General features: G+C 48.8%; 2 protein-coding genes across 5 annotated transcripts in view; both read left to right on the top strand.

The window, feature by feature from the left end:
• The window catches only part of GALNT13 (polypeptide N-acetylgalactosaminyltransferase 13), a 63001-nt gene extending 50268 nt beyond the window's left edge, over window positions 1-12733 (top strand). For all 4 annotated transcript variants that reach the window (XM_015869188.2, XM_015869189.2, XM_015869190.2 and 1 more), the window contains 3 exons: window positions 1450-1548; window positions 4194-4328; window positions 9645-12733. In XM_015869188.2, the coding sequence (XP_015724674.1) occupies window positions 1450-1548; window positions 4194-4328; window positions 9645-9785 (375 nt within the window). In that variant the 3' untranslated portion in view covers window positions 9786-12733. The remainder of the gene's footprint in view (window positions 1-1449; window positions 1549-4193; window positions 4329-9644) is intronic.
• Window positions 12734-17201: 4468 nt separating this feature from the next.
• KCNJ3 (potassium inwardly rectifying channel subfamily J member 3) overlaps window positions 17202-24021 on the top strand; it is a 28094-nt gene continuing 21274 nt past the window's right edge. The window contains exons 1-2 of the mRNA XM_015869215.2: window positions 17202-17984; window positions 21053-21269. Coding sequence (XP_015724701.1) covers window positions 17307-17984; window positions 21053-21269 — 895 coding nt within the window. The 5' untranslated portion in view covers window positions 17202-17306. The remainder of the gene's footprint in view (window positions 17985-21052; window positions 21270-24021) is intronic.

The following is a 24021-nucleotide window of genomic DNA, read 5'->3' as shown; positions in this document are numbered from 1 at the left end:
TTAACGTGGTTGTTGCTGTTGGGAAAGCATTCGCCATTAGAGATTTGACTTTGAAACGGAGCCGCACGTCCTAAGAATGGGGTTTGTGACTGATGTTTGATACTGATTAAATAATATGCCGTAATTGAAAATAAAACTTTGCAGCATTGTTTATCACATGGAGTAGAACAGGGTTCTTTTTGTTTTTCCCTCTGCCTCTATTTCGAATGAGGTGTGCTCCGTGTAGTCAGCCGGGCTGCCCAGCACTGTGTCACCATCGCTCACCACCCTGCTGTTCAAGTACCTCTGCGTGTGGAAGGTTCTTTAAAACTCAGATAATTTGATGTTAAAAGGCTTCTATTGAGTTGTATCTCAGCTGACTTTTGAAAGCTTCAGAATGCTTTGATTTAAAGGTACTGTTGGAATAGCAATCAAAGGCACAAATGGCATTATTGCAGCAGGGAAAGCAATTTGCTATTGAAACTTGCCATTGGAGTGGAAAATAAAAGCCACTGTAGGGCTTCAGGTTTAACTACGACTGAATAAAGTGTAACGTGGTTTTACAGCGAGCAGAGAACTCATCTAACAAGTGTCAAATGAGAGTGTTTTGTGCGATATTGTCAGGCTGGAAAATAAAAGTACGAGAAAGTCATACAATAGTTGTTAAAATACCTTATTTTTAACAACAGTGCCTCTGTTGCTACGGAAACAGGGATTCAGTACCTATGAATTAAAACCTGTGCCTGAGTGTCACAGCTGCTGACTGTGCCTGAAGCCTGGGTTCCCCCAGCAGCAGCAAAGGGGCAGGTAGGAGAGCACCAGAGCTGGGCCTTCACAGGCAGGTCCTGGCAGTCACTGGGACTTTATTTGCAGCTGAATTTTCCCTTCAGTTAGAGTAGAACTGATAGCTGGCTGCTGCAATGGATTATTTCCTGGGTAAACAGAAGCGGGCCTCAGAAAGTGCATAAGCTGCTGGCAAAATGTGGTGAATGCTGAATGGTCCTTTTTGTATTTTGATTGATTGCAAAGCAACACTCTGCTGTCACCGTGGTGCTTCTGGGTCCGGTGGTCTTTTCTGACAGATGCATGCACTGAGCACCACTGGGAGTGGTCTTGTAGTTCATTGTACTGCTGATAGCGTGCCTGTAATGTGGGTTTTGCACAGCTGCATTGTGCAGAGATGGCAGAGAGATGGTTTGGGTCAGCAGAAGTGCTCGCTGCATTTGTCTGCTCCATATAGGGTGGGTTCTGAGGGAACCTCTGCTGAAAAGTACTGGTGGTTTTTGTGGTGATGGGAATGCTGTAGGGAGTGTGACATTTACAGATTGCAAGTTAAAGCACATTCCTGTAGCTGAGTGCATAGACGGCTGTAGGCTGCAGGAGAAAATATATGGTGTAATTTTTTTCTGCACAGACATGACATTACAGACATACTGTTCTAAGGCACACTTTATCTTTTTCTTTTTTCAGATCAGGAACGTTGACACCAACCAGTGCTTGGACAACATGGGCCGCAAGGAAAACGAGAAAGTGGGCATCTTCAACTGCCACGGCATGGGAGGAAACCAGGTAGGAATGACAGCAAGGGTGTAAATGTCCCATGGGCCAAATGGTGACCTGGAAAACCTGGTGAGAATTGACTCACTGCAGCAGACGTGTTGGATTGCTGCAGACTGCAGTGATCGGTAGGTGTAGTAATAAGAGTTCCAAACCTTGTGAGATTTTGAGCTTTAAGGGATGCATACTCTGCTCCATCCCTGGAGCTGTTCAAGGCCAGGTTGGATGGGGCCCTGGGCAGCCTGGGCTGGTATTCAATGTGGAGGTTGGTGGCCCTGCATGTGGTGGGGAATTGGAGCTTCATGATCCTTGAGGTCCCTTTCAACCCAGCCATTCTGTGATTCTGATTCTGTGATAAAGCCATTTTTTCATGAGTGGCTTTCTCCAGTGTCACATCTGCTGCAAACAAATAAGAGAAGATGAAGGATCTCAGAGCAAAATCTTCTTTTCTTTCAGAGGTTATCATAGTGACCCCAAACTTCCCTCTCATTGTTAATTTGACTTAGGAGATGGAAGGGTTATCATTTTGATAAGGCTTCATACATCCAAGGTTCTGTTTGCACCTTGGGTGTTTGATGTATCTAAAGATATCCAACGACTGGTAAACAGCACTGTGTTTCCTCAGCCTTCCCAAGCCAATATATCACAAAAGAAAAAAGAAACTTTGCTCCACTGTCTGTCCCTTATCCCGGACACAAACTTTGTTGCTAACTGGGGAGGTAATGGAGGCACGGTTGTAGTTGTGGTCTGTTGTGCATTACAACTGTGGGGCTGAGTCCAAGGAGCTGGTGGGAGTGCATGGGGCTGGAGTGTTGGGGTGTAGGTATGTCCCTGCTATGGGCAGGAGGAGTGCTGCTGTCATGCACTGCACCATGTCACATGGATACTCCATTGAATTAGCTGTGAGATGCAACCTGTTGTTCCTCACCCTCTTTTTTTATACAGTGACGTTAATAGGATTATGTATGTAATTAATATGGATGTTAGTAAAATGGTAGCTTGATAATTTTACATGGTCTTAATTAACATTCATTTTTCTTCCTGAAGACTGCGTGTCTTTCAAATCCATCTTCTGTAATTGTTAACTCAGACATCACTTATTCTTTCAGAAGATATAATGGAGTATTGCGGTTATCAAAGAAGAGAGGAAAAAGAAAGATGCAAATGAAAACACATTAAAAAATAGGAGTATTTGCTTTCCGTAAAGCACAGCAGAAAACAGCTGCTGTATCTCTGAGGCTAGAAGATATCTGATGCAAACTTGTTTACTCTAAGAAAACCAACACAAATAAGTTAAAATTTTAAGTGGAAGTTGCTTCAGGATAAATAATAATGGATAAATCTCCTAGTAACGAGCGTGGCAGGAGATAAACTATCTGTACAGTGTGCACATGGGGCTGTGTGAGTGATTCCTGCAGCTGAGTTCTGCTACTTGCAGAGAGCGATGCTTGGTGCTACAAGTGTCGCTGAACTTTGGATTCACAGGAAGTTGTGAAGTAAGAGAATGAGATGGGCAGTACATATACTTAGTTTTCTGCAAGTCAGCAAGCATTGGCAAGACTAATGTTTGTGTAGTAGAGTTAACACGGTGTTTATAAAGGCCATAGAATGTGCCTTTGTACACAGAACAGTGGGAAGGGATATGTATACTTACAGTATAGGAGCACTAACAGGTTTTTGATGAGGACTCATCTCACCCCTTTCCAACAAGACAGTGTGCTCCGAGTGTGATCTCAGCAGAGCAGTCCCAGCTCAGTATTTCATAGTGCCTTTCCTCTTGAGAAAAGCCCATCTGAGCATTAACTGTGTCTGATGTGTTCTTAAGTGAAAGCAGCTCTTGAAAAGCCTCAGATTGATTGCAGAGATTTATCACAAGATGAATAAATGCAACAGGTGGTGGCTGGTGCTTTACCATGCCTGTGGAGCCTGGATTTTCATCCAGACAAGTGGCTGCTGAGCGGTGAATAAGGAGTGAGAGAAATGCAAAGCCCACTGATCCTTGCAGCCTGCACTTTCCCATATCTGTCTTACTGCTCAGACTGGGACCTAGCAGCTCCTCTGCTGTCTTTGCATGCTATTTCATTTTCAGTGGTTGCTCTAAGTGACTTACCTGAGCCTCAGCTTCAAAATACTTGCCTCTGTTCCCTTGGAAGCTGTATGCAGTATGTAAATTTTGCAAGTTTTTACAGAGCATTACCTTACCTTAACGTTACCTTGTGCTGGGGCCAGCAGCACCATCAAGGCTTTGAACAGTGGGTTGGGAATACAGAGATGCTTTGGGTGAGTCAGGACCTTGCAATTTAACACAACTAGTGGCAGTCGGGCCACCATTGCAGGCATTCTGTTAAGGAATCCTTCTGAAGCTTGTGCCTAGTTTGATAGTTTTGTTGGCAGATGGCTCCCATGTCCCCATTTATTTCCTAGTTTTATTAAGAGGTCTGCAAGTTGTGTAATACTCACACACACCAGCCTTTAACATGTAATTTTTATGTATTATAGACTTCTGCAATTGGAGAACCTTGCATGAAACACTTATGAAATCCACGATACCGCATTGCTGTTGGGAGAAGGAAGTTATTTTCCTTCACTGGAGTAGAAATGTTGTCTATTGCTGTTCTGCCAGCACTTTGTCACTGCAGGCACTTTTCTCTTGGCAGGTGTTTTCCTACACAGCAGACAAGGAGATCCGTACGGATGATCTATGCCTGGATGTGTCGCGGCTGAACGGCCCGGTGACCATGCTCAAGTGCCACCACATGCGCGGGAACCAGCTCTGGGAGTACGATGCTGAGGTACTGGGTTCCCCTCTGTGCTCCTGGGGCAGCCTGTCGGTGACTGTCCCTGTACAGCAAGGTAGCCACGTGCTGTGCTCAATGAGCTGGCTGTCTTGGGCATCCTTAGAAAGCTGAGGAAACATCCCATGTATTTTCTATAAAAGAAATGGAAAACAATACGTATTAGTCTAAGTTAGAGTTTTACCATTTTGTTTCTGCTGGCTCTTGAGGCTTTTAGACTGGATTGGAACTGTTTAGTCATTTTCCATATGCCAGTCACCTGCTTATTTAGGTGCTGGGATGGGACGTGGCTTTCCCTGGCTTGTGAAAGGGAGAGCAGCTTGTATAGATGCAGTGACTTACAGATAAGTTGCAGAATTAATACAGAGAATGTATGTAAGTATCTCAGTGTTTTAGGACTGAATTAGTTCCTCTTTAAATGCAACAGGGAAAAGCAGATTGAAAGCTTTCATTCTGAGCTTTTGCTTTGAAACAAGGATGTGAGTTTTGCACAGTGAAGTCCACATAAAAGTATTGGCATTTTTGTTCTACCAGCCTCTGGTAAGAAGCATGCAAGCACTGCACGGTACTGAGCTGCCAAGTAGGAAAACAGCAGTTAGCCCCGGTGTGTTTGCCAGGTTTTGATTCATTTTTGAGTTTCCCATCTGAATTTAAACCAGCGTGCTCTTTAGCAAAGATGATTTTCTTCTTACACAAAATGTGTTTGGGTGATGTTAAGTGCTCGTGCCAGCATTTAACGCTGAGGATTTAAGACCTTTCATGTCCCCTCATTTTGTTCCGTAAGCAGATTGTAGCACTGGGCAGTAGGTGCACACAGAGCTCAAGACAAGGCTTCTCACCAAATGCTTTTTCCTGTGCTACCAGCACAGAGAGTAATCTTTCCTGATAAAAAATCAGAATGCTGGTTGCTTTCCTTTGGATATTTCAGGCACAAGCTGCAGCAGATGAATTCCATGTGGAGCTCTGACGCTGGGTGCCTGATGGTTGCAGTTGCACAGTTACACTGTTCTAAGCTTAAAAATGCCACCTTAGCTTTGGCCTATTTCCATGGCAGCAAAGCTGGGAAAGTGCTGCAGAACTCGGGAGGTCCTGCCATGTAACTTGCACAGTCATTTGTCACCCTCTCCAGCATCACAGAGCAGCAGCTGCTTTCAGCATTCGGTATGAATAGGTCCATTTCTTCCATCCCATTATGTTCTCCTTTACTTCTAGCATCAGAGACAAGCTACCTTCTTAAGTTCAGCATAATAGATCCTCAGCGGAAGATTGTAGCTGTGTAAAAACGCCATCAGCCATTAGATGGAGCTCATAAAAAAGAAATACACTGCGTTCTGTGCTCACACCTTACATAAGGGATCTTGGAGACGGCTGCTTTGCTGACTGCTCTGTGCACAGAACAGCCCATTGCATCACACACCTTTTTTATTCACAGGAGTTATTTGTTTGAGAAAATACTTTACAAGCATTCAGACTCAGCTTGTGGATATTTCTTATGAAACGGTGTCGGTGTTCATTATTTAGGTTCATTTGTGGATAAATCTCAGCTGTTTCTTTCATTAAAATTCCCATAGACATGGCTGGCATTTATATTCTTTTCAAAAATGAACAAGGAAATGGGACAGGAAAAGCAGATCTCAGCCATTCCATATGTATTTGTGAAGGTACTGGATGGAATCAGCTTGAAGCAGGGTGTTTAAAATGGCCTTCCTCTCATTTTCCCAAACCAAACAGTGTCCACATTTGTGCAAAATGCATTTAAAGCAGAAATCATGAATACATGTTAATGTGAACTCAAGATGTAATTCTTTTTTGAGGCAAAGATGCTGCTGTTAGAGGAGCTCTATGGCTCCCGGCGCGGCTGTGCACCTCCACTGCAGTTTGCAGCCTTTTAAACCAAGGGGGTTTTTTTTGGTGTGTGAATGCATTTACATCTTGGCAGGAAATTCATTTTGTTCGATTTTCTCCTTCTAATCCATCGCCTTCTGTTATTGATTTGTAATGCTTTCATTTCCTACTCCTTAACAACCCATTAGGATTCCTGGCCCATTTTCAAGCTGCCTACTTCACTGCAAGGGCGGTTGTATAAATCAGCTCTGTCAATGGGATGTGCCAAGGTGGAATTTCTCAGCTTTTGACGGCTTCCCATCAGCATGCATTGTGTAATGGTTTCACAGTATACACGTGGTGCTTGCCTTGGGTTGGGATGGGATGGTGGATCCCATTCTGTCTTCCCACAACACCCAGGCAAGTATACGCAGTCTGTGTAGGATGGTGAAATCTGAGGATGTACAGTAAATGCAAATGGTCTCAAGGGAAGAGAAATACTAAAGAAATGCTAGTCATGTCTGATAGAAAAAGGCTCCATTTCTTCGTGCGCGGATAACGATGTCAGGATTTGATCGTGCATAATTACTCCTAAATTTGTCACTAAATATGACATCTGCACAAAGCGGTGGAATTTACATTCCCTGAAAGATGAAGGTCTTCACAAAAAGTATGCCTTGAGTCACTGACTCTCATTTCCTTTTCTTTTTCCTCCTGTCAGTATGTTGGTAAATGGGAGTATAGCTTTGAGGTAAGTTTGGAAACAGCTGCAGCCCCTGTGCCAAACCCTAGAGTAGTGCATCTCCTTGTCCCCTGCAGCAGCATAGTTCTCTCCTTGCAAGTATCCCCAAAGCCTCAGCTGCTCAGGTAGCAACTCACTGGTGTCAGGATGCCAGTGCTGTGCTTGGAATACATGTGTTCATCAAGGCACGCTGGGAACTCGGGAATATTTACAGCTTGGCATCTTTGGAGCTGGTTTCATAGAGTCACAGAATGGCCCGGGTTGCAAAGGCCCACAGTGCTCATCCAGCTCCAACCCCCTGCTGTGTGCAGGGTCACCAACCAGCAGCCCAGGCTGCCCAGAGCCACATCCAGCCTGGCCTTGAATGCCTGCAGGGATGGGGCATCCACAGCCTCCTTGGGCAACCTGCGAACAGTGCGTCACCACCCTCTGAGGGAAAAACTTCCTCCTAAGATCCATCCTAAACCTCCCCTGTCTCAGTTTAAAACCATTCCCTCTTGTCCTATCACTGCCCGCCCTCACAGTCGTTCCTCTTCCTGTTTATATGTTCCCATCAAATACTGGAAGGCCACAATGATGTGACTGAACCTTAGTCCATGGCTGTGCCTGTCTGTATGTGCGCTCTGTGCACGTGAGCTGGCCCTGTGAGTGGTCACTGTGCCATCTGACACCAGGGTATCACAGTTAGTCCTCCCCTCCCCTCTAGCAGCACTGCTGTTTGTTTGACCTGTCTTGCTGCTATGGGTGTCTAGTCAAAGGTTGTGGCTTTCTCCTTTGCTTCTCCTCCTGTTTGCTGGTTTTGTTTATTTTCACCACTTTTCTGTCATGCAGACCCACACATTTCTCCACATAATCACCCAGTCGTGCCTGACACTCAGCAGGATAGAGGATGGCACCCATGGTCCCACCGTGGAGGCTTGCAATGGCAGCCCCTTGCAAATGTGGATGCTAAGGAACTACACCAGGCTGGAAGTCTTTAGAAACATTTTTTACAGCTCCACTGATTATTTCCTTTAACAAGCTGCTGGAGGTTGGTATCTGAGTATAAAACATCTAATGCAAGTTTATCCAAACACAGCACTGAAAGCACATGGATTTAAGGTCCTTACAGGAAAATGCTTTTCCATTCTCTGCCTGTTTACCTCAAGAGAATTCCTTTCCTTGGTATATATAGCAGTACACGTGTTTAGTTTAGTGTTAGTTGTTAATTACAGCAGACAGTTATGAGGCATTACCCAGTGAAGGAATCAAAAATGTTGTGCTGACCGCTGGATAGTTTCACTGATGTGTGTGCATAGTGGAACACGGTGGGAACACTTAAGTCATTAATGCTAACCCCAGAGCTCTGATGGGCTGAGGGATTTCCCATCGGGGCAGTCATTTACGTACATTGCTGAGTGTGAAGCAGCACATCTCTTGTGCATCTGGTTGTGTGCGCAGCTTACTCTGCATCCACCCTTGCGTTCTCAGCTTTGAGTGAAACAGAAATTTCAGGCTGCCTTGTATGAGCGCCGTATTGCCCAGTAATTAATTGTTTCCCAAGCAAATGAGGCCTTTTTTTTTTAGTAGCATAAATAATGATAGAACACAGAAAAAAGAATCTACGAGACAGTTGAAAATCCCAGTGATATGTCAGTCTAGCACTAAATTATACACTGAAAGGAAGGGAACAGCTGATGAAGGCGGCGGCAGCTTTTTTAGACTTCTTTGCATTTCTGGTTCTAGCAGAAAATGATAGCTGGTTAATTGCTCAAAAACAATGTGAGTGAAGAATCAGTGGCGCTCTGAGCAGTGCTGTTTGGTAAACAAGCTAGTTCTGTTCGCACTGCTAACTCTTTCCTCTAGTAATTAGAGAAGAATTCCTTATATTCATCACTGAATGCATGTCAGATGGCCCCACAGTGATTTCTTACGCTATCTGTAGGGTTTTCTTTGAGAAGTGCTTCATAGTTTGTTTTAAACCAAGGAGCCAACCTCTAAGGGTGAGCCAGTGAAATAATCATCGTAATAAGGAGTGTTAGGATGTGGCATGTCGATCCAGGATGGACTGCAGTGTAAAATTATATGGTGTAGTAGCCCAGGTATGTGTCTGCATATAAAACCAAGCAGAGAATGTGTTGTGGTTGTGAATCTGTTCCCTTGGCTGTTCTGGCTAGGGCAGGGTTATAACCCACACAGAGCTGCTGCAAAGAGCTCAGACTTAGTCTGCGGTGATATGTTCACCTTCTCTTGGACTCTTTATGTGTGTGTGCTACCAGTGCTTTCAAGCAGATTATTTCAGGTAAGGATGTTCAGCTGCCTGCTGTCCCCTTCTGACTCTCCCACTCCCCAGAAATAGTGCAGTGTGTCAAATAATGAGAGGGACAGGTGTCCCAGAGAAGAAAAAATACAAAGAAAAGAGAAAGATTGTCACCTGTACAATGATGTTATTCATGCAATGCGTAACAAATTGAAGTTTGCCTTTGAAACATAGGTTTTCCACTAGCAATTATTTCTGAACTAACACCAGGTGGCCTGCAATGTGTATCTGTTTGGGTTGTTGGAGTCTGAATTCCTTAAAGCTGCTGCTTTGGGGTGATGTTCACATATGCTCACTGGTGTACTTTGTGTCCCATCCGCTGTGTGTGGCTGGGCAGCAGGTAGAGTGGTGGGGGTGACACAGAGCCGGGCCTTGGGTAGGGATGGAACCCCCCATGGAGCATTTCCAGCTGTGATTCTTGCTTCAGCTCTTCCCCTTCTCTTTGCAGAAGCTCACCCTGAGGCACATCAACAGCAACCAGTGCCTGGACGGGCCATCGGAGGAGGACAAGCTGGTCCCCAGCATGAAGGAGTGTGTGGGCGGCCGGTCCCAGCAGTGGCTGCTGCGCAACATGACGCTGGGGGCCTGACAGCACAGCCCAGCCCCATGGCTCCTGCTGACACGCAGCCCTCAGGCCTACTGGAAACCTCTCGCCCACAGGAGGCCCCAGGCCCGCTGGAAACCACAGCCCTGTTGGAGGCCTCACACCCACAGGAGGCCCACCGAGCAACAGAGCCGTGCTGTGTTGTCCTCCAGCAGGGCTCCACCTGCCCCCTTCAGCCCCGTGACTGCTCAAAAGAAGTGCATTGGAGCTTATAAATATCAAAACCTGCACCGTTAGCAACGCGAATGTCCTCAGTGACTGTTTCAAGAGAAAACTTTGTGAAATTTGGTTGGAGATGTTGGTGTGTGTGGTACGTCGTGCTGCAGAGCGGTGGCATGACATGAAATGCCTTATGGAGCTGATGGTGCTGGGAATGACAGCCAGAGGTTTTACAGCCTCCATGTGTTGTTACCTGGCTTTCCTGGCAGTGCGATGGGATGCTGGCAGTGGAGAAGCCCTGCTCTGGACAGGCCACTGAGGTGGTGCGTGGAGTTTCTGATGCCAAGAGACAACGGGATACCCACGTGTGTGTGTGTGAAACAGCAGCAAAATGGAGCGTGTTCATACACTGAGATTAAATGAAGCAACAAAGGAGACATTGGAACAATGCTAAGAAGGAGTGACACGCGTTGAAATCTGCAGTAGGGGGACTGTGTTAGGGTTAGGGCCTGCAACCTCACACCTGGGAGACTTAAAGGGTTTTTGCTGCTTGCACTAAATTGGTCTTCTGTGAGAAACAGAGACCAGGTGTCAGGCTGGACCCAACCTGCAGCTGCTGCTTTTGAGCATCCCTGTGTCCCTGCATCCCACGTGAAAGGCAGTTGGGAGCATTCCTCCAGGGATCCCCTATCACAGTGGGTAAAACTGTGGGCCGGGTCCGGCTCCAATAGAGATGGCAGATGCTTATCTATATTTTTAATAATTTTGTGGCTTAATCATTTTGCTTTGTTAGCATGGTTATTAAAGAAGCACTGATGACACGCAGTCATGTCGGAGGCATCCCAGGAGCTAATGTGTTGGCCTGTGGCTGGGTATGGGAAGGTGAGCTATCCATGGCAGTATCATTTCCATTGGCCATTGCAGCAGAGATTCATGCTATCATGGATCAGTATTCTCAAATGTAGATAGTAGAGATTCGTAAGCCATTCATATTTTCCAGATATGTATCATTACATGAAATCTAGAAGCCTGTTCAAGTTGAGAAGTGTTTGCTGCACGTGCATGGGAGCTGCCATGTCACAGCAGCTGGCACGTCCATCCCGACAGCCCCGCTCAGAGCGCTGTCAGGCACTTCCAGTCTCAAAGTTCCACCAGAACTATTCAGTATATCCTGATGCTTTTGCTTGTTTTTGCAGAAGTAAAAGTTATGGAAGGTCCTACAGCATCCATGAGCAATAGGAGCATGCACTCTTGGTGCCAACTGCTTCCAGTGTGACTGTGTCGCTGACAGAGCATCCCCAGTGCACGAGGTGGTGGTTGCTGCACCTCTTAAGGGCTGTGTTTGCACTGGGAGGTTCTCCTGGCATCATTGCTTGAAGGTGCTGAGAGGTGCAAGCAGTCTGCCATTGGTTAGGCTTGAGGTGCGGTCTCAGAGTGGCCGAGACTGAGAAATTGCATTCTGACTTAGGGAAAAAAGCGCTGGATTTAACCTCAGACACAGTGGATGTTCCTGTTGGCTCGAATCCCAGACCTACCTCCTTGATGAGGGGTCAGATCTTGGATCTGTCTCCTTTGAGTGAATATGGAAAACCCCCAGGTCCTCCCAGAAGAATTTCACATAAACCTCTCATGTAGAATGAGGTGTTAGTGATGAGGGGCACCTTAAATGCTGGTATAACATCAAGGGTGATGAGTTGTGATGCAGGGAATGAATGTAAGTTTCTGCGTGCTTAGACCCCAGTCTTTCCTCCATCTCCTAAATGTCTGTGTTTCCTTGGCAGATCATTTGAGATCTCTCCTTTGGTTGCGTGCCCACAAAGGGGAGCACTCAGAGTCACAGGCCACATCTGATAAGCACGGTTCTGTTTGGCACCCCTTTCATTAAATACCTCCAAAGGGTGTTGGGAGGAGTGGCTTCTATTTGCACAATGTGTTTAAAATAAAGAGAACTCTACGAATAATAAATATAATTATTTTATCATTTTCACCAGAGAATTGTGTTAAGAATGGCACTGATAGAGTGAGGGCCAGTCATAGTGTGAGGGTCAAAGTGTTGGGATCTGAGCAGCTAGACCAGTTTCTCTGCACACATTTCCCAGTCAGTAGAAGGATTTCATTCTTTGAAGAACGTTTTGAAGAGAAGCTGTGTGCTTTGCTGCAAAACTCTGCGTTCTGGCTTTGTATCTGCACCTTCTGGTTGTGTCTGCTGTGGGTGCTGGGCAAAGCCTCTGGGCTCCCTGGGCTCTGTGCTATCTAAAAGTCCTTGCATTCCCCATGTGGAACAACCTGGGGACGCAAAGGGAGTTGGTGAGCCCCAGTCTGTCCCAGCAGCAGGAGCAGCCCTGGGCTGGTGGAGCTGGGTGGACGCCAGCAACATCCATGGCTTTGTGTCAGCGCTTCTCCAACACTTGGTCGCTTGCATCAAGGGTTGCTGCTCCAGCAGGTTGCCATCCCTGCTTAGTTCTCTTCTCCATGTTCAGGCCAGCTTGGTAAGTGGGCCTTCATGAACACCTGGGGCACACAGCTACTGGGGGAGCGATGGGGTCGCGGTTGGCTTTGGTGAAGTGGTGGATGGCACAAAGCATGGCGGCCTGGGGCCTTGCTTAGTGGCGCTAAGTGTGAGGATTAACTGAAGTTTATAAAGGTAGATTGTGGGTAAAGAATTGCACATTTGAAATGTCGTAACAGTTATTAAATGGCATCCTGGTACTCTTTGCTGTACATTTAAATATTTATACATTTTTGTAGAATTAAAATATACTGGTTTAGTTTTCTTCTGGTGTTTCTGTCTTTTTTCTGCCTAAGTCCTTTGGTGGTGCAGTGTTGGGTTGTGGCTTCTGCTGCGTGGCAGTGGCGCTAACAGGCCGCTAACATGGTTATGTCAGGTTTTACTTCAATTTCAGTTCTTGTCTATAGCTAATCTGGTTGGTGTTAACCTTGTGAGAGTCAAGTCGTGGTGTTACGGGGTCAGGAGAGGAGATATGGCCTTCATCAACAGTGTGTCACAGAGACTGGCAAAGATGTGTAAGAAAAGCCACGTAACTCTTCTCTCAAAGCCTACCTGTGGTTTCGCAGCCTGAAACGATCCAGACTGTCTGCAGAGAAAAAGGTATTTGTGTGTTTGCTTCGAACAAGCTGCAGTTTGTATAAAACACCCATCGCACACACACACGCCATTACAAAAAGCCCGACAAGTCGCTACTCTTGATTATTAAACTATTTGGCAGAGATGCAATTAACTGTAGAGCTCACGTTAATTATAGAATGTGAATCATTTAGATGAATCATAAAATAATCTATTTGTGAGTAATGAGTGCAGGCAGAGGTGTGTTTCTTTTTGCGTTTTGCAGTTAGGGTTGGTAATGGGGCTATAATTACAGCGAGGGAAACAACCAGCATCTCATTTGTCATTAAAAAAAGGAAAAAAAAAAACAAAGCCAAACTGTGTGTTTTGCGCTCTTCTTTTGAGGTACATTTACAACCTAAATTCAACCCTCAGCGACGCAGCCAGGTTCTCCTTTACTTGCACGGCTCTGTCTGGGTGCTGCACTCACTGCAGGATGGGTTGGTGGCAGGGCTGTGTACCGATGGTTGCTCACCGCTCACCCCAATGGCTCTGTCTGCACCTCTCCGGGTCAGGGAAACAGAGCAAATCAGTGTCTGGCTCTGTGTTACATTGGAGCTGAACCTCGTGGTCTAAACGTGCCAGAGCAGGATGCTCAGAAACCAACGAGCTGCGACCCCCTATTTTATCCATCTCTGCATAAGTGATCTCCAGGCAAAGCTGTGAGGATAACTTCATGTATGGTGGTTGAGCCAATGCTCTGTGCTAGGTGGGCATACCTGAACGGCCACACAGGGTAGAAAAGAACGGGGAGAGGAGGGATGCAATGTGGTGCTAAGGTTGGTGAATGCTTTGTAGTGTTTAACACTTCAGAGTTTGTCAGGTGGGATTATCTTCCAGCAAAACGGATGGGAAGGCTGAGAAATGAACATACTGTAGGGAGCTCCTTGCAAAGCAGACGAAGCAAGACCTTCATAGAGCTTTTTGTCTCTAATATACTAGATTTGGAGATACAGCTGTGTACTGTATAGGTGTACGTATATACATACATGTATATATATAGGAATGTTGCTGTTTTTCAGCATATTCTAATGGTCCTGTTGCAGTTTGCTCCAGGCTTGTGTTAAGGGATTGGGAGCTGCACATTTCTAAAACACATCTGAGATGTGAGGAAAATGTATTTTAAATCACACGGTTTTGAAGCGTAGCAAAGCTTTCCTTGGCGTTTCCTAGGTGCAAAGGCAGAACGAAAGGAAGGACTGATATTCCATCCATACAAAACTATGAACGTTTGGAAAACCCTGAGGTTAGGAGTAAGGAATGAGAGAACAAAGCACGTATTGTCTGTCCTGATTTCACACTACAAGGGGAAGAGAAGCCTTGCCATGTGAGCCCTTCCTTCAGTGCTGGTGGTCAGTAATGACAAAATCAGGAAGGAAATGCACGGAGGCAGCTGAAGTGTATGGAACATTACCAGCACATCCTGCAGGGTAAGGCCTCACCCACCACCTCCTTGCCCATTTCTACTTGCCCACATCTATTTGTTGCCAGCACATCAGGCAGAATTTGCACTCTGTGCCAGTATTTCACATCAGACTCATCCCCTCACCTGGTCTGCTCTGCAGCCCTCATTCCTGCCCCTCCACAACAGCTCGGGGCCATTTATTGGATCTCCCCAGCAAAGACAGCGTGGATATCAGTGTCAGTGCTGCAGGTGCCTCGCTTTGCTGTGAGCAAATTGAGAGAGCAGTGGTTCATGAATTCTGCATGCAGACATCCCTGGGGATGGCTTCCATTGCCAATGATTCCATTTTGCTGACCAGCAGCAGAGCATTCGCTTGGAGCATTTTGGTGCTCCGTACTATCACCTGCCTCAGTAACATCTCCCTTAGATTTGCAGGTAGGCTTGTTTCAATAGCGCCCTGTCAGCTGTGCTGCAGGCTGGGGATGCTGCAGGGCTTTTCCAGCCTTAATGACCATGATTCTATGCCAGAGGTGAGGAGCTGCTCTGGCTGGTGGTGAACTGGGACCAGTTCCCAGAGCTGCACCACCCACAGTGGGTGCTGGACCCAGCCCTGGCTGTGGGATGGAGTGGGTGCTGTGCTGGCACCAGGTGGGGCTGGGCCCCCCCACTCCCTGTGCAATGCTCCCCAGCCCCGCTGTGGTGATTTATGGCTGTGATTTACGCTTGCTTTATCGGAAAATGTGAATTTGCTAATAGCACCGATGGGAAATGTAAAGATCATTTGAATGCCTGTCTTCAGCTAACAGCCATTTATTGTCTGTAGGAAAAGATGTTTGCTGCATTTCTGCTGTAACTGTTTATCTGAAATGAAGATTGATTCCATTTTCTGAGCACACTGCTGGACTTCTGTAATTGGCTGCCTCTACCATGCTGAACCTGTGTGCACTATGGGTCCGTGCTGAGCTTTTGCATCACTGAATGGCATTTCATAGAATCCCAGAACAGCCTGGGTTGTAAAGGCCCACAGTGCTAATCTTGTTTCCAACCCCCTGCTGTGTGCAGGGTCACCAACCAGCAGCCCAGGCTGCCTAGAGCCACATCCAGCCTGGCCTTGAATGCCTGCAGGGATGGGGCATCCACAGCCTCCTTGGGCAACCTGTGAACAGTGCGTCACCACCCTCTGGCTGAAAAACTTCCTCCTAAGATCCAACCTCAGCCTGCCCTGTCTCAGTTTAACACCATTCCCCCTTGTTCTATCACTGTCCAGATCCATCTGGCCCTGAAAGCAAACAAGCAACAAATGCAGACAGAATCAGAAATGTATCTGTGGTATCTGTTGGTTCCATGCAGTTCAGGACTGAGGTGCCAAATCTGGGCACAGCTCCTCACCTCCATTTGTAACACAGGAAGCCATGGGAGAGCAAAGGGATAAAAGGTTGGGGCAGAAACCTGAATGATGGGGCACATCACTGGGAGAGACTTTAAAGAAGAGACGTGGTAGAGCTGGTTTGAACTTAGGATGTCTCTCTCAGCCTTGCACTTCCTTAGCTGCCTTTATCCCCTGATTTGAGTTTGTATTTGCTTATGAACCGATCTGATGATTCACGGTGGAATTTTCTGTTCTGCAACCTAAGAACATTTAGGAACTCGATTTGAATTTGAATTGGAAACCCCCACATGGGTTTCCTGAGTGGCTTTGCATCCCAATGAGTGTTTCCTTCTGCTGCCAGCATCACTGTTTGTATCAGCAGCGCACCTAATTGATGACAAATAATCCGCTTGTGGTTTGGATGGGAGAAGGGTTCTGGGCTTTTCCTAATGGCATCACTGCTGGGATCTGGGCTCAGCTGGGAAGCCGGGTATGGCACCATGGGGCACAGAGGGGATAAGAGCTAGAGGCAGCTCCATGGTCTGGAACTTCTTGGCCTTGACCTCCTCCTAGTCACCAGCAGCAGCACGATGCTGAAGGACATCGCTGAGCATCTGTCATTCTCTTCCCCACTCATTATTTCCTTACCTCATCCCAAGCCACAGGAGACAGACGTTCTCTCTCTGCGAGTCTCTCCAGGAGCAAGAATTTGGTACCCCGAATTGCAGCAATTAGAAGGAAATAACTTCCTTTGTACTGATGTGGCTCCTGCAGCCACAGCATTGCGATTCGCGATGTAACCAGGCATAGGACGGGAGGTGATGGCCTCACCTTGTGCGGGGGAGGCTCGGGCTGTGTTTAGGAGGCAGTTCTCCAAAGAGCGGTCAGGCTCTGGGAAGGGGAAGTTTGCATAAGCTGTCGTAAAGCTCTCCGAAATGATCCCCGCAACCAGGCGTCACTTCCAGTTATATTTTTGCTCCTGGTTTGAGAACGATGCGTGGTGGTGCGATGTTCGCTCTGACGTGTGCCCCCCGCAGCCCCATCCGGGCGCTGCGCTCCAGGGTCGGGTACGGAGAGAAGGACCGCTCCCCCCGCGGTGCCTCAGCGCGGTCACCGCACATCGGGGCTCTCCCGGCCGCGGTTACGAGCTGCCCATCCCTCCCTCTATCTTTGCCTTCCGTGCGTTTTGGTACCCCGCGCATCCCGAAGCGCATCCCGGAGCGCATCCCGTCCCCCCCCTGCGCTCCGCGGGGCACTGCGGAGGAGGAGGCGTGGACGCATCGCGGAGGGGCGGTGCTGGTAGGGGCGGTTCCCGCACTGCCCGGGGCCGCCCCGCTCTTCTTTTGCCGGCGGCTCCGCGTGGGTGGCGGCCGCGCAAAGCGGTGCCTCCGCGCCCGCACAGCGGCGGCGCCGGGGCGCGGTGCGGTGCGGTGCCGCACGGAGCGGAGCATGTCGGCGCTGCGGAGGAAGCTGGGCGATGAGTACCAGGTGGTGAGCACCTCGGCCAGCGGAGGGGGGCTGCCTCCGCCCCGGGCGGCCCCGCGGGGGAAGCGGCAGCGCTTCGTGGATAAGAACGGGCGGTGTAACGTGCAGCACGGGAACCTGGGCGGAGAGACCAGCCGGTACCTGTCCGATCTCTTCACCACTCTGGTTGACCTCAAGTGGCGCTGGAACCTCTTCATTTTCGTCCTCACCTACACCGTGGCCTGGCTCTTCATGGCCTCCATGTGGTGGGTGATCGCCTACATGCGGGGCGACCTGAACAAGGCTCACGACGACAGCTACACCCCCTGCGTGGCCAACGTCTACAACTTCCCCTCCGCCTTCCTCTTCTTCATCGAGACCGAGGCCACCATCGGCTACGGCTACCGCTACATCACGGACAAATGCCCCGAGGGCATCATCCTCTTCCTCTTCCAGTCCATCCTGGGCTCCATCGTGGACGCCTTCCTCATTGGCTGCATGTTCATCAAGATGTCCCAGCCCAAGAAGAGGGCCGAGACCCTGATGTTCAGCGAGCACGCGGCCATCTCCATGCGGGACGGCAAGCTCACCCTCATGTTCCGCGTGGGGAACCTCCGCAACAGCCATATGGTCTCAGCACAGATTCGCTGCAAGCTGCTCAAGGTAAGTCACTGCCATAGAATCGTATCACAGAGCCACGGGACGGGGTGGGCTGGAAGAGACCTCAGATATCATAGGACCACAGAATGGTTGGGTTGGAACCACGAAATGTTGGGTTGGAAGGGACCCCTCAGCCCCAGCCCTGCCGTGGGCTGGCTGCCCCCCAGCTCAGGCTGCCCGGGGCCCATCCATGGCCTCGGGAACCTCCAGGGATGGGGCACCACAGCTCTGAGCAGCACCATGGCCTCACTGCCTCTGGGTAAAGGATTTCTCTTTGAGACATCATCCTCGTATGATGTTTACATTCCACACTGTCTCACATGTAAATACCTATCAGATACTAGGTTCTTTCTCTGAGAGGTAACTGCTTTTTAGCTGGAATTGCTCGGTGTGTGTTTTCAAAGGGACCTGTTTGCCTTTCTGGTGCCTTTCTGTGCTCTTGGAGGCTCCGGCTAGAGAGAACTTCATTTCTGTGGTGCATGAAGTTCACAGAAAGCTGAATGTCAGGGTTAGATGTGCAGAGCCGTGCTAATGGCCTTGCATGTCTAAGGAAAAGTAAGTGTGAAGCATTACCGAGGAAAACTGACTATCTATTTGAGACTCATTATTGTGGTTTTTATATATAGGTGAGCTGAAATAAATGTGCAGTGGGTGGAAAGGGATGGCTTAGGTGATGTTTGACGCACGCAGAGCATCCTGCACATTTCCTGGCTTTGGGGACATGGTGCTGGGTGCTCTGGGAGCCCCACTGTGAGGCAGCCCCCTCTGCCTGTGAGGGATGCTCTTGTTCCATCTGCTGCACCCAGCCCCAGCGATACGCAGCTGCCTTTTGCTTGGAGGCATCTGAAGGTGCAGTGCTTTCACTGTATTGCTGGTAGGGTTCTGTGGGCAGTATTGCTGCTTCTTGCACCAAGCAAGGCCCCCACTGCATCCCAAATAACGGGGCAGTCCATGCCCAGAGTGAATGCAGAACCGTGGGGGCAACTGAAGGCATCTGCAGGACTCCCCTGGCTCCTTCCAAAGGGTCCGGGTCTGGGATGGTGTCAGGGATGTGCTGAGGGGATACATTCATTGCTGGTCCTTTCTTTGCTGCTACAAGCGAACCCCAGTTGTTGGCTTATGTCAGAAGCTGGATGGTGGTACAGTGTGCACTGAGCCCCAGGAGCAACCCCAGTCCTTGGAGTGCACCGTGGTGACCCCCATGCCCTGCACATGGAATGGGTGGTGTCCGTATGGCTTCAGAGAGGCTGAGATGGTCATTTTTGTCACAGGTGTAAAAAAGAAAAACAACAGCTCTGTTTGTGTCCGAATAGAACAGTTCCAATGGGATTTGGGAAGTTGGAGCTTACCCTTGGTGCGGCTCCATGCAATCTGCGCAGCTTTGCAGCTGCCTCCATGGAAGTCCTGCTGGGTGATAATGCTGCAAGAACCCGAAGGCAGAAGGCTTTGCTGCTGCTTTTGGGTTCTTTGTTTGTTTGTTTTTCTTCTAAAAGTGAATGGTGCCACGGTGGCTTTTCAGACAAAGCCGTGATCATTGCCCGGGGACACAAACTGTGCTGAGAAAGTGCTCCTCTGGGAGCTCGGTCCATGGCACCGCAGTGTGCGCTCAGTGGAGAGCAGCGCGGAGCTGTGCCTGCTTGCTACTGCCCTGCTGCTTTCCACGTTGTTCTGCTGGTAGATGCTATGGGCAGTTGGAAAGCCTGAGAATTGCTTTGTTGTTAGTTTTTTTCTCCCTGCTAAGAAGATGGTGTAGGGAAAAAGGAAATCGTAGTGGAAAATGCTGAAACAAAGTTACTGCAGAGCCTTGCTCGTGGCCGTGCTCCTTTTGCAGACTGGATCTCCGTGGTTGTGAAGAGCTGAGAGGGATGCTGGCAGCGCTGTGCTTTGGTCCCCATGTGATGCTGGGTCAGAACAGTCCCCCAAGCTCGTTTTTCTCCACAAGTGTATTGACCAGAACAGCAAAATGGTCCATGATGGGGGTGGTTGTGCCCTGCGCTCAATCCTGCCTGACGCTCTGGTGCAGCTGTGATGGTGGATGAGCTGCAGTAGGGGCACAGCAATTAGCCTGTTATTAACCTTTTCCCCATCATTTTCTTCCTTCATCAACGTGTCAAACTGGGTACATTTCCTTTTCCGGTGTCCTTAAAGTACCACATTCTCTTTAACACCCATTTTTATCTATCCTCTCTCAATTATGATGTCCATGGTATGGAAATGTCTCTTTGCAATCAGCCCTTCAGCCTCCTTCACCACCTCCCGTCCTCAGGTTCCTGCCCTGCACCCACATCTTGGGCAGCTCCCTGGCATCCTGCTGGTGTCCCTGGCATCCTCCCTGGCCCTGCCTGTGTGCTGTGCTGGCCCCCTTGCCCATCTTCTGCCTGAAAAGCAGCAGACCTCTCAGGAGGGAAGGAGCCTTCGGCTTCCAGGCAGATGTTTGTGCAGATGTGTTCTGTGTGTTCCTTGGCTCTGTGTGAAGCCGTGGTGCTGGGCAGGGCAATGTGGGTGTGATGGGTCGCAGTGCTCACAGGTTCAGCTGAAAGCCCATTTCTCAGCTGGAACTCCAGGGCCCTGGAAGACATCATTGTTTTGCTGGGATTATATCTTCCGACCCAGCCACGTTCTGTGAAGATTTTAAAAATAGAAACCAAATCCCAGCGAGGCGCTTAATCCCTTTCTGTTCTGCTCTTGAAGTCTCTCTGCAGCTCCCACCCGGCCATGGGGCTCCACGGGGCACGCTGTGAGCAATGGTGGAAATGCATTTCAGGCAGCAATGGAACGTTATTGTGGGGCTCTGCGTATGGCGAACACAAATTCATAAAGCAGTTCTTAAACCCAGATAGAGACTAATGGGAAACTGTGTAATAAAAATAACGATTGGGAAGGAGTGTAATGTTCTGTTCCTTCCTATTCACAGCGCCGCGAGGAGAAATAAAGAGTGAGGAGTAAAGCGGGAGGGAGCGCTCGTTAGGGCTGCGCTCATTACAGCTCTCAGCATGGTCTGAGCCCATACCTTGATCTGGGGCTTGGGGCCTTCCTCCCACCCTGACTCCTCTCCCTCTGCTCTTCCCCAGTCCCGCCAGACACCCGAGGGTGAGTTCCTGCCGCTGGACCAGCTGGAGCTGGATGTGGGCTTCAGCACAGGGGCTGATCAGCTCTTCCTCGTCTCGCCGCTCACCATCTGCCACGTCATCGATGCCAAGAGCCCCTTCTATGACCTGTCCCAGCGCAGCATGCAGACGGAGCAGTTCGAGATCGTTGTCATCCTGGAGGGCATCGTGGAAACCACGGGTGAGTCGTGGAGCAGACGCTCCGCCACACAGATGTCACCCCGCGGGGCTCACTGCAGCTCGGGCTGCCTGCTGAAGGCCATGCATGAGTCACATGTCAGTGTTTCCAGATGGTCAAAGTCTTATTTTCATGGAAAGTAAAAATTATTCAGCAATTTTTGGGTTTTTTTTGGGGGGGGTTTTTTTGGAAATGTATTTGTTACATCCAAAGTGAAAATATTCAACTGATTTTTTGGAAATATCTTTGTTACCAAAGAAATGCTCCATGCGAGGTGGCAAAAAATTGCCTTTCTCAGTCACACTGGCTTGTGCTTGGGTAGGCTTTCCTGGAGGGCACAACATGACACCATCAGATCCTGCAGCATCGCCCATGGCGAGGTTGGGTGTCCTTTGGCATCACCCCATGGTGTGGTGGGGTGTCCTTTGGCATCACCCCATGGTGTAGTGGGGTGTCCTTTGGCATCACCCTCTGGTACTGTTGGGTGTTTTTTGGCATCACCCATTGATCTGGCTGGGTGTCCTGCAGCATTGCTCAGTGGTATGGTTGGGTGTCCTTTGGCATCCCCCCATGGTACCGTTGGGTGTCCTGTGGCATCGCTTAGTGGTATGGTTGGCATCCTGCAGCACTGGAGCATTTGGGTGTCCTACAGCAGCACCTGGGCACTAGAGCTGTGGTCAAGCCAGGGCTGGGAGCTGCTGCCATGGACTGCTTTACTTTCTGCTCTCTGATTTTGTAAACAGGAAGTCATGTGTTGGTTTGCTCCATAGAGGTTTTAGTTTTTAACGTAGACATATGCAAAACAAGAAAAACAGGAGGTATTTTCAGGATTTATAAAGCCTAACTCGTGTGAGCTTGCAAATGTTGTGACCTAGTTTTGTGAGATGAGGTGGATATTGGGTAAAACTGAGCACAGCGAGTTCTATCTTGATGAGACGTGGAGGGATGAAAGGGTTTTAAAGAGTCTTTAATAGTGTGAGTAGAGGAGGAAGGCCCTGCAGGGCGGTCTGGTGGTGTCAGGCACAGAGCAGAGGTTTGAAATGCCTTCTGCTGGTGTGGAAAGAGTGGTGGAATGGAGGGGCCAGAAATAACTCGCAGTTGTTCAGAAGCTGGGCTGCTATTTTTGGTTCTGTATACAAATGTTGACTGCTTTTCAGTTTGCCTGTGAGAACGAGAAATGCGGAAAGCGGATTCTTTTTGCCATTAACTCAGATTGCGTCACCATCTTAGCTTGGCTGGAAGTATGGTTGGCTTTCATGGTGGGGAGACCTTATAGGCTGGTCTGCTGTGTTCCCTTCCAGTGGTGGATTACCACCCCCATCCCTGGATCAGGAGGTGCTCTGAATGCAGAGCTGCCCACCTGGCAGCCCTGAGAGCTCCCTTGGAGGCAGTCACTCCCTGCCCTTCTGTCACCTCCGGCAGGGAAACCATCACCGTTATTCCACATCATTCATTTTTAAACAAAACGAAATTGGATTTTAAAACCCAAAAGATGACATTTGTACTGTGAGAGTGGGTGAGTTTGAGTCATTTTGCAGTGCTGGTGGCTGGCTGGGCATCCGGTGGCTGATGGCAGCACCTTTCCCAGCACTGTGCCTTGTAGGGCTGCATACTTATAGAAGAGGCTTTGGTATTCATCACCTCTTCAGCTCACGGAGTTTAAGGGGAGATCCAATGCTATCTGCCCACACTCCTTTGTTTTCCAAGTAAATTATTTTCTGTGCCTGCCCACAAAGTGCTGCAGAGCTGTGCTCAGACCCACAGCATCCCTTGTAGTTAACAGGGTGCTGCATGTTCAGAGATCTGCTGGTGCCAAAGCCAAGAGCTGGGCAGGCAGCAAATCAGAGCAAAGAGCAAAAGTATCTGTTTCCTGCCGTGCTGGTAGTGCTGCTTCTCCTTGCATTGCCATGGCAGGAGCTGCCTTTGGTCTGAAGCAGAGCGAGGCAAAGTCAGCATGATGAAGGAGAATCAGAGAATCATAAAATCATAGTTGAATTGGGTTGGAAGGGACCTCAAGGATCACGAAGCTCCAACCACCCACCACAGGCAGGGCCACCAACCTCCACATTGATACCAGCCCAGGTTGCCCAGGGCCCCATCCAACCTGGCCTTGAGCACCTCCAGGGATGGACGGGGCATCCACAGCCTCTCTGGGCAGCTGTGCTTTTTGTTTCAGACTTCCAGTGAGTGGCGTTACGCAGGGCTTGGGGAAGTGCTAAATATGTACAATAAATGTTGTGCTGAGTGTCTGCAGGGACGGTGTGGTCTCTGGGAGAAGTGAGCTGTGCTCCCTAGGCAGGCGCTTCTTGCTTGCGAGCCCCGCTTGGCTGATTAAAATCACCATTTCCGATGCCTTCTCTCATTAAATCATGTAAAAGTGATTTCTCATAGATGCCTCCCAACTTGATTAAATTATTTCACTGCCTCGTTGCTGACATTTTAATTTCTGGAAATATAAACATTTCTTTACGCTTTCTATACCCTCCTTAATTACAGCTTCGGGTTGTTTAGATAACAACATGTGGTGAGTTTTTGGGGCTTTCTGAGCTTTGCGGTGGTGGAGGAGGAGGGGGGATGTGGGACGGGGCTCCTTCTGTGCTGACCCTATGGCTGAGCCCTGGGGGCTGCATGGGAACACCCGGGGATGCTCGGGATGGGCTCCGTGCTCTCTTTATTTCAGGTTTTTGGAGCGCTGGCTACGATGTAGGAGCCTCACAGCTGAAGTGCTCAAATGGCTTTTCAGCATTCAAAGACA

The sequence above is a fragment of the Coturnix japonica genome, chromosome 7 (genome assembly GCF_001577835.2).
Source record: "Coturnix japonica isolate 7356 chromosome 7, Coturnix japonica 2.1, whole genome shotgun sequence".
In the NCBI taxonomy this organism is placed as follows: domain Eukaryota; kingdom Metazoa; phylum Chordata; class Aves; order Galliformes; family Phasianidae; genus Coturnix; species Coturnix japonica.
Note: the sequence above shows the minus strand (reverse complement) of the source record. Positions and strands in the feature narration are given on the sequence as shown.